Consider the following 10,984-nt stretch of genomic DNA (forward strand, 5'->3'; position numbering starts at 1 on the left):
CCATCCATCAGCTTGGACAAAAATTCCAGTACATTGTGGCATCCACTAGTGACTTACAGCCTCTTCCCAAGAAGTGGCTACATTTCAGAAAAGTTGTATGATTTTCCGCATACAGTTTGAAATACTTTAGAATTAGAATCGCTATTACTAATTGTTTGTATGAAAGACAGGACATTTTAAACTACTACTTTTTTATAGGTTTCAGAGTAGCAGCCGTGTTAGTCTGTATCCGCAAAAAGAAAAGGAGTTCTTGTGGCACCTTAGAGACTAACAAATTTATTTGAGCATAAGCTTTCGTGAGCTACAGTTCACTTCATCGGATGCATTCTTTTTTATATTTTATGGAACAAAGATGTTATTTAAAAATATATTACAGATCTTTTGTTTCTTTGTGAAGCAATGTATTTGTAAAAGGGGCATGACTCACTTGGTCTCCTAACCTGATTTCAGTTTTCACCCCCTGAAGTAATTGAAGAAAAAATGCGACAAATTGTTTCACAACAAACAAGTGCACAAACAGGGCTCAGGTTTTACGAGAGCTTTCAAACAGAAAGGATATGACCTATAAATTTTTTGGGGGGGAGAGGGTGGGTTCCTAAAATTATCTGATCTACAAATTCTATTCCAGTAGGCTTCTTTCTAATGGTCAGCCCCTAAGAATCAACCTTTCCCTACGGGCAACTGTATTTTTTGAAAAACACCGAAAAGACTGCACATATTTTTCAAGTCAGGGATTTCACAATAAGGACAGAATCTCACCAAATAAACATACCAATGGCAGAGTTAAAGAAATAAAGAAATCTGCCTTTATTCACAAAAAAAATTGACTATTCATAATTTATTATTCATTAATCAATCCATATTAATTTTAGAAGGACTGTAAATTAACTCTAAAAAGTATTTGATCGCAACCTTTACCTTTTTAATTAAGGCCACCAGATCACAGCTTAGCTCAAGAAGAAAGAATTTGTTCTTGTACTCATGCTTTGGAACAAACCCAAGAACAATGGGAGTCTGAAATCCTCAAAGTGATTGCGCGTTACCCAACTAATTAGTAAAAAGTGATACAAAGGCATATCAATCTTGAAAATAAGCTCTATAACTGAATTTTTCATTTCGCATTTGTGATATTTTAAGTTACGAGAAAAGCCAACAGGTAGTTAGAAACCTGAAAAAGAAAAAAGAAAGAGTTCACACACTGTATGCACGTGCCTATTCAAACTGAATCAGGCAACAAACTCTAAAAATGTACCCAACATCTATTTACTCAAATATAATAGGTGGGGGGAAATATATACCCTGCCAAAGCTACTCCCTTGCTTTGCCACCATACCACATCTCCTGCTATTTAATTAAAACAGTTGCGTGCTGTTTATTACATATATGCTTAACTGTAATATTGTCAATAAACTTTTTCTAATGCAACAATGTTTGGATAGCTGAGAAACAAAACAAGATATTTGTTGAATGTCACCAATACTCATAGATAACATATTTGCTGAATAGTTTCTGAATACCTATTGAGCAAGATCAACACCACTAGAGAACAAACAAATAAATTTCATGAGTATTGTTGAATTACTTATCTTACAAATTCTCTCTTGAAGTAGCCAATCAGCTTATTATATGTTTAAATATTTGGCAGATATGTGAAATTAATGGAATTTTTTTCAGTTCTATTCAACCATCCCTACTTACTAATATATCTTCCTTTTGTTATATTTCTCTTTGCTTTAATCGTCAATATATTTTTCCTTCACTTCCTTCACTGTTTTCCTCTTTCCATATTCTCTCCCTGAATTCCCACTTCTCTCTTCCTTTATTTTCCTACATTGTCCATTCTACCGCCTCCTTTCCATGTTCTCTATATATTGTACTTCACTTCTCCAATTTATACCCGTCAGTCTCTTTCCCACCCTTTCTGACCAAATCCATGCATTGCACTTGGAAATTTTACCAGACACCCAATAGCCGGAGCAATAGCAATAACAAAGCACGGCAACAGCCAGAGGCCAATATGAAAAGTAGCCTCCTAGCTGCTACAAGGGCATGCGTGTTGGGTCTCTGCTACTCAACCCCTCTCATAGCTCCCTCTCTGCTGCAATGGAAACCTATAAAGCTGCAGAAAAGGCACTGAAGTGGTATGTCTTCATATTTATCAAGATATACCCCATACCTACACACTGCATTGTACACAAGTGGCTCACATTTGGGAGGTTACCTTCACAACAATAAGAACTGGAGCCTTTTTTTAAAAATGAAAACTTATGTTTTGCAGAAAGGAAAAGCCAGGGAAAGCCTCCTATCTGCCACGGGAGAATGGATTTTTCAAGGCCCAGTCACAAATTTTAATACCTCTCAAAATTTTCAGGAAAAGTAGAAATAAAGCAAGCGCTCAATAGCTACTACAAGTCAGCCCAGAGAAAGTCCTCTGAACTCATCTACAAACAATCCAATGCACTTAATGCAAACCGGTAACATTTTCAGCAATCATGAATCTTACCATTATAGTCTGATGAGTAACACAGATTACTACTTCAGAACGATGTATCTTCCCAGGAACTCTCTCTCACTTCAAGCAAGTTGGTTTAACAACTGCTCCAGCTTGCACAAGAACTGTTTTTCAGTAAGCAAGGCAAGTTCCCAACTTGTAAATGCACAATGAATTACAAGTTCCAGCACAAGTAAACCCTTAACTATTTACAAACCTTCAACAAAAAGCATGTCAGCTATATCTATTTATATGACTGAAGTAACTGAAAACATGAGAATTCAAAGCTGTAGTTTATCTGACCAAAGCAGGAAACAGTTATTACAATGACCACATGTATCCACCACTCTATTTTGTGGCTAGTACCCTGAATACTTATCTAGTCAACAAGATATCACGTAAGTTGGAATCATAGAAAGCACAGGTTCAAGTGTCACTAGAAACTAGGATTCTATATTTGCAGTAGCAAGTGAAAGCCCCATTCAGGATTAGGGCTCCACTTGACCCACAAAGCAAGTGTTTTTTTTAATCTCAGGTATAAAGAGGAACATTCCCATAAACCTCTATTCACACCCAAAGTTACTTTGTTTACATTACATTCAAGGTGACAAGGCAAGTGAGCTTACATGTCTTATTAAAGAGACCAAATGAAAGCAAAACCAGAGAAAAATTCATTAACAACAGCTTTAAGAGCAGGGACCATGTACATATAAGTGTTTGTACAGCGTTTAGCACAATGGAGTCCCGATTCTGACTTGCTACCAGAATATTAATATTTAAAAAACAATACAAAGCAGAGAACCATGTAACCAACCATAGTGTAAGAAAAGCACATTCCACTACATGATTTGGACAACCAGAATGTAGCCCATGTCCTAACTACTCAAATATCCAGATACAAAGTGCAGTTCAACATAAGATTGTAGCTTACAGAGAAGTGGAAGGAGAATCAGAGTTTGGGGCACAAAAACCACAACAATAAAGATAGAAGAACCTTTGCTAATTAACTTTTGAGAGACCACAACAAAGAGCCACCCATACTAATTTATTTACTTAACATACACAATCTAACCTTGATGAGACAGAAAACAATTAAAAGCACTTTTTCTCTTAACAGGTGTCACAACTGCCATAGCACGGAACAGGCAGCTCTGTTTGTTACTCAATAAACATGTGCTGTGGGCTTCACAATCTCTTTAGTTGTGGGCTTGTTAGTCTATAAGCCTTATGTAGGTGATGCATCCTCACGCTCTGCCTGTAAAGCAGCCTGTACCATACAATTGCACGACTCACCACCACCTCATGGGGCCAGAGCTGCCCGTTTTCACCTCGGAGCTACCTAAACTGAAACTAAGCTTAGCCTAGGTGCGATTATCAAGATCTCGCAGTGAGTAAATACGTTTAGGAGACAGTCCTATACCACCGAGAAAGGCACAGCCTCCACACTAATCAGTCACAAACCCATTTCCCAGCCCATCAACCCCACCACCCTTGACATAACGATTGACAGGGCGAGAGAACTAACGGGCATCAGCCAAGCTCTTGGTACCCTGGCGCTTCCCCTGCATGGGCGGGAGAGACTCTACCCCTTCCTCAGACCAAGGGCCCTACACCTGTTCCCTCTGGGGCCCTGCAACCCCGCTCCCGGCACCCCCTTCCTGGAAGGGAAGAGGGGGCTGCACCCTCCCAGACAGGGCCTGACCCGGGGAAAGGCTGTATCCCTTCCAGGAACACCCTAGCCCGGCTTCCCCGTGGGGACCCCAGCCAGGCGGCGTGCGGGAGCCGCGGAGCACGCGGCGGCAGGGGAAACGCAGCCGCAAACCCCGCGCCGCTCTTACCCAGAAGGGCTCCGAGCCGCCCGCGCTGCACAAGCCCTGGATCGCCATGGAGCGCGGCGATGGCTAGGGCTGCCCGCACTCCACGCTCGCTCTCCCTCCCTCCCTCCCTCCCCAGCCGGCGGCGGCGCCTGCAGGGAAGTGGGGAAAGGCGGCCGGGCGAGCCGCTGCCGGGCTCCCTGATTGGCTCCTCGGTCACGGGGATGCTGGGGCTGTCTGCGGGAGCCCGCTGTCCATGCCCGGGGGGTGCAGTGCGCACGCGTTCCACAGGGCGCGGTTTCTCGCGGGCCGGCCCTGCCTAGGCGCCGCCCAGCTACAGCGTCAAGCGATTTAATGCCTCCGGGCAGTGCAGTGATCCACGCAGCCTTGACTCGATAGGCATTAGGGGGCGTCACGTCATTACTACCCCCCCCCATGGGCCACAGCTCCTAGTGCGGGGTGGGGGCAAACGTTTTGGCCTGAGGGCCACAGCGGGGTATGGAAGTTGTATGAGGGGCCGTGAGTACTCACAAAATCGGGGTGGGTGTGTGGGAGGGGGCTCTGGGTTGCGTGCATGCTCTGGGGTGGGGCTAGGGATGAGAGGTTTGGGGTGCAAGAGAGTGCTCCAGGCGGTAACCAATGGGTTTAGAGGGCGGGGAGGGGGGCAGGATTAGGGATGGGGCAGGCTGTTGGGGCACAGGGGGGAGGAGGCTCTGGCTGGGGGTTGAGCTCTGGGGTGGGGCTGAGGGGCTTGGGGTACAAGAGGGGGCTCTGGTCTGGGATCAGGGCTGTAGCAGGGGATGGGGTGCGGGGCAGGCTCAGGGGTGCAGGCTCTGGGTGGCGCTTACCACAAGCAGCTCCAGGAAGCAAGTCCCCCCCTCCGGCTCCGAGGCATGGCCAGGCGACTCAGCGCGCTGCCCCGGCTGCAGGCACCACCCCCCACAGCTCCAGGAACCGTGGCCAATGGGAGCTGTGGGGGCAGCGCCTGTGCACAGGGCAACGCATAGAGCCACCTGGCCATGCATCTGTGTTCTACGAAGGAGCCGGGGCAGGGGGAGGGTGTCACACCGGTTGCTTCCTGGGAGCCATGCGGAGTGGGGCAAACCCCCAGCCTGCTCCCCGGCAGGAGCTGAGGGCCAGCTTAAATGGTCTGGTAGGCCCGTCGTGGCCGGCGGGCTGTAGTTTGCCCACCTCTGCCCTAGTGTAACCTACTCTACACTGCTATAGGGCCCATGGTGCACGTTACATTTACCAGGTGTAGATGACATACTATAAGTGCAGTGTAACAAGTTCTCTAACTGTGCGCAGTGGCGGGCTGTAGAGCATTTGCTGATGATCTACCCTGAGCTAGTGGGTCAGAGGATGCTGGTGCTCCCTATTTTCAGTTGAGAGAAACAGAACTATTGGGAGGAGTAAATTAAGGGCCTAGGCCACTTCCCACTGAAGCTAGGGGAAGTCTTTCTAGGGGCTTGATCAGGATTTAGATCAGGCCCCGCATGAACCAGTGTAGTTCATATACCTCACTTTTTTCAAAACAGACCAAATACTGGCCTAAAACACAGCTATATGCATATACTTTCCCCATGTTACATTTCCAAATGTTCAGTGCAAGCAAGTGCTGTAGTTACCATGTTTTTAATAGTGAATGCAAGAAGATATGAGCAACACTGAAGATGTTTGAGTACATAACATGTAGAACAGCACACACTATGTGGCCACTTTTCTTCGCTACCTTATGTACACTATACAGCCAGCAACTATATGAAACACATCTGATATGCAGAGCTGGTGTAGGGCTCAGACAGTATCTCTTAGGCACGGTATCAGTGTTCAACTGATAATGTGTACAGTCTATAGCACATGTAGTGCAAAATATCCCTGGGCAGCAATGGCACTATACCCAGCAGGAAAGGGTGATAAGCATACATACTACACTACTGTGATTAAGCAATATATATTTGGAAATATTTATTTTGCAGGTCCCATAATGAACCTGCATTTAATTTTCCTTGTAATGTCTTATATAGTTAAGCTAAATAAGGTTGTGTAAAAACACAGATTAACTACAGGTAATACAAGTGGAGTTAATCAGAAATCTTTGTATTCTCCAACAGCACCACATACCATATCTTGGTTTCCCCTTACTTGTCTTATACTTAGATAGCCTCAAAACCCTTCGGGGGAAATAGAGATGTAGTGTATAACCACAGACAGACAATGGAACGCTACTGTCCCACGCAACGTGTTTGAAGGTCAAGATGGACCCCCACACACGCAGGCACACACACAAGCTCTCCACCTCAGGAGGGCTGAGAGTATGCATTCAGTACACAGTGATCTATCACACCTACTGCTCTTCAAGGCAGAAGAATTACTGACAGACTCTAGTAGAAGCCAGGATATGTAGCTCTCCTTCACAGCAGAGTCAAATGGCAGAATTTACATAGCTCATTATACTTGTAATTGTTCTTTATTCACTTTACACAAAACTAAAATGGTCCATTCACACCACAATCGAATGTTTAAATATTAACTTTTGACGGACTTAGTATAATTAAATATTTCTAAATCAGATTTCATACATCCTGTTCTTTCTTTAAGATATTAAAAACTAGTTGGAAGTTGTTTAACCCTTCCATGTCTACCATGACCCATATCCAAAAAAAAGGGCACAGAGTAGTACTTAATGTGTATATGTACTACGAGCCCCTACTATAATGGTTTTAGATGTGTTCTCTGTGGTGGCTGCTCCACGAAGGATATACACCTTAATAATACTGACAACTACTAAGGATTAAGTTGAAAACACTGGTTTCAGAGTAACAGCCGTGTTAGTCTGTATTCGCAAAAAGAAAAGGAGTACTTGTGGCACCTTAGAGACTAACCAATTTATTTGAGCATAAGCTTTCGTGAGCTACAGCTCACTTCTTCAGATGCATATCATGGAAACTGCAGCAGGCTTTATATATACACAGAGAATATGAAACAATACCTCCTCCTACCCCACTGTCCTGCTGGTAATAGCTTATCTAAAGTGATCATCAGGTGGGCCATTTCCAGCACAAATCCAGGTTTTCTCACCCTCCACCCCCCCCACACAAATTCACTCTCATAGCTCATCCAAACTGACCACTCTTCAAGTTTAAATCCAAGTTAAACCAGAACATCGGGGGGGGGGGGTAGGAAAAAACAAGAGGAAACAGGCAGCTGGTCAGTTTGGATGAGCTATTACCAGCAGGAGAGTGAGTTTGTGTGTGTATGGGGGTGGGGGGGATGTGAGAAAACCTGGATTTGTGCAGGAAATAGCCCAACTTGATTGTCATGCACATTGTGTAGAGTTGTCACTTTGGATGGGCTATCACCAGCAGGAGAGTGAATTTGTGTGGGGGGGTGGAGGGTGAGAAAACCTGGATTTGTGCTGGAAATGGCCCACCTGATGATCACTTTAGATAAGCTATTACCAGCAGGACAGTGGGGTAGGAGGAGGTATTGTTTCATATTCTCTGTGTATATATAAAGCCTGCTGCAGTTTCCACGATATGCATCTGAAGAAGTGAGCTGTAGCTCACGAAAGCTTATGCTCTAATAAATTGGTTAGTCTCTAAGGTGCCACAAGTACTCCTTTTCTTTTTGTTGAAAACACTGAGGTTCTGGAGTTTGTAATTTATTATTTTAATAGCACTGTAAAATAGGTAAAATATGCTGAAAAGATAATAGTCCTTCTTCTGAAGAGGTTACAATCAAAAGGCACATGTGGGTACAATATAAGGCAATACATTGCAGGACAAACAGACAAGAGGGTGATATAGCCAGAATGCTTCATGGAGATGACAGGTCTTCCAACGAAGAGGGAGATGCCTTACTAGGAGGAAGGCATTTCCAAGCAGAGGGAAGGGAAACCTAGTATGAAGTCAGAAGTGGAAAGACAATACCTAATTTGTCTTTTCCTCATCTTTCTCTCCAGACAACATAAATGCAAAGATGCCCACACAAAACTTACATCACTACAAAAATACTCACACCTTCTTGTCAACTGTTGGAAATGGGCCACCTTGATTGCACTGGCCTCATTAGCACTACAAAAGTAATTTTCCCTCCCTTGATATTCACCACTGTTGAGAATAGGCCACTTCTACCTTAATTGAATTGGCTCATTAGTACTGACGCCCCACTTGGTAAGGCAACTCCCATCTTTTCAGGTACTATAATATATGTTCTGCTTACTGTATTTTTCACTCCATGCATCTGATGAAGTGGGTTTTAGCCCATGAAAGCTTATGCCCAAATAAATTTGTCAGTCTCTAAGGTGCCACAAGGACTCCTCATTGGTTTTACACAAAACTTAGTTTCAAAGCCCATGTTCAAGATCCAAAGTATTTTATTAAGACCATTTGCTTTGAACCATCAGGCTGTCATTTTACCAATGATAATGACCAGAGTTGACGGTATTCTTGTTGTTCTAAAGTTTATCCAAAACATTTAATAAAAAAATCCCCACAGACATTGACAGTACATTGTTCCACCAGCCTCTCAACTGGAACAGGTGTGCTATCGTATTTGGTGGGAGAGCATTTAGGTTGATAGGTCTCATAATTTCAAGCTAATTTGACAAAATAGATGGATTCTTTTTTGCAGTACTGCTAAATAACCTACAGCAGTTGGATTCTTTATTACTACATCTGAGGAAAGTTAGTTTAGTACTATACTTATTCTGATTTTGTTTCTTGATAAATTAATTATTGTTTTTTCCTGTAAAATAAAAGGAGTACTTGTGGCACCTTAGAGACTAACCAATTTATTTGAGCGTAAGCTTTCTTGAGCTACAGCTCACTTCATCGGAATGCATCGGATGAAGTGAGCTGTAGCTCACGAAAGCTTATGCTCAGATAAATTGGTTAGTCTCTAAGGTGCCACAAGTACTCCTTTTCTTTTTGCGAATACAGACTAACACGGCTGCTACTCTGAAACCTGTTTTTTCTTGTGTAATTTAAGTATTTCCATACAGCTTTCAGATTATATTTGGATGGGTTGTTTAGATGCCATCCTGCTTAAATTGGTAAAGTCTGACACAGTGGGATTTCAAGAATGCAAGTAGGTGTAAATCTATGTCATTGTTAAATAATTTGTTGAGAATTATACCCGCTTGCATTCTTGAAATTTCTCTGTCAGACAGTACCAACTTTAGTGAAGATGGCATCTAAACCAACCCATCTACATATAATGGAATATAACAGAGAATGTATACTAAATATTATTTTAAAAGTCTATGGGGCTGATTAGTATTGCAACATGAGTGGCAATAAAAGATGTAAAAGCATCAAGAGAAAATGAAATCCTGCTGGATTTAGCAGGAGTTGGATCTGGCTTTAAATTAAACTTCTATACACTTCATTCACCACAGAAACTTTGAACAAAATAGGCTACACCACATCACCAAAATGAACCATTGCCCCAAAAATACAGAGCACTTTGCCATAATGAAAGGGGGGGAGTTCAGAGACAGGCATTATAGAATTCCAAAGACTAAAATCATGAAGGGGAAAAAGAAAAAAAAAAAACCACTGAAAAGGTCAAATGTGTACTCAAGCAGTGCAAAAATACAAAAGCAAAATCCTGAACTACAGGGAAGCCCAGTGTGGACTTCAACTTGGATTTCATAAAACACTTGTATATCAGCAGCTGGTTATACCTGCTTTGCAGAAAGATAATACATACAAAAGAAACCACAAAATTACACAGAAATTAAATAGCCTTTGGGGTACCAGAAAAAAAAAAGTTCTATTTTGAATTCTAAGATTTTCTAAAAAATGATAAAAATCAATGGCAGAGAGACCAAGAGAGAGTACTGGGGGGAGGGAGGAGAACAGTGCCAGTGCATCTGCTGGAAATTAAGGGGTAATCAATAAAAATGCACATCACATGGTGGAAGTATTAGACAAACAAAGGGAAAAGCGAGGATTTCCAACTTGCTATGCATGTTAAACAAGGGACCAATTTCATCCATGGGGCAACTCCATTTATTTACATCAGGCATAAATTCAATATGCTAGAGAAGGTGCTCTTTATAACAATCAGGAACAAGTTGATGACATTTTACCACCATATTAAAGAGGGACGGTTCAAGTGATTTTGCTGCTGCTAGAGGAGAGCCTCCCTTTCAAGGTATTGCTAAATCATCCCTGGCAGTTTGGATTTACCCGTAGGGTTCAAAAACAGTTGTGTAATACAAATGTTTTGCTTTAACAACACACTTAGAAAATAAACACTGTAAATAAAGGAGTCATGTTCCCACATAACCAAAAGCAGACTGATCTATTTAGATCTCAGCAAATCTAGGTTATTTATCCATACTGATTGAGTTGCTTTCACATTTTACACACACACACACACACACACCCAATCCTGCATGGAGAACCAAACAGAACTCTATATGCACACAGAGTCCCAGTGATTTCAACATTTCACAACATCCACTTTCACAGGTCCTTTTTACGTTTTTTAAAATCTCATTTTTATTGTGAGCCTAAGTACAGAGAGCATCCTTTTATCACTGAATATAAAGGGGTACAATTAAAAAGCAAAGATCATCCACTTCCTAGCAGTACCATGTTTATAAGGAAAAATATTGACACCCCATACAATTACAAAAAAAAAAAAAAGGCAGGGGGAGGCCAAAAAT

The 10,984-nt window shown here is 42.4% G+C and overlaps 1 protein-coding gene across 2 annotated transcripts in view; it reads right to left on the reverse strand.

Moving 5' to 3' along the window:
• The window catches only part of LOC140918296 (multidrug resistance-associated protein 1), a 113,191-nt gene extending 108,760 nt beyond the window's left edge, over window positions 1-4,431 (reverse strand). For both annotated transcript variants that reach the window (XM_073362333.1, XM_073362332.1), the window contains exon 1: window positions 4,330-4,431. In XM_073362333.1, coding sequence (XP_073218434.1) covers window positions 4,330-4,377 — 48 coding nt within the window. In that variant the 5' untranslated portion in view covers window positions 4,378-4,431. The remainder of the gene's footprint in view (window positions 1-4,329) is intronic.
• Between the last annotated feature and the right edge of the window lie 6,553 nt (window positions 4,432-10,984).

The sequence above is a fragment of the Lepidochelys kempii genome, chromosome 10 (assembly GCF_965140285.1).
Source record: "Lepidochelys kempii isolate rLepKem1 chromosome 10, rLepKem1.hap1, whole genome shotgun sequence".
In the NCBI taxonomy this organism is placed as follows: domain Eukaryota; kingdom Metazoa; phylum Chordata; order Testudines; family Cheloniidae; genus Lepidochelys; species Lepidochelys kempii.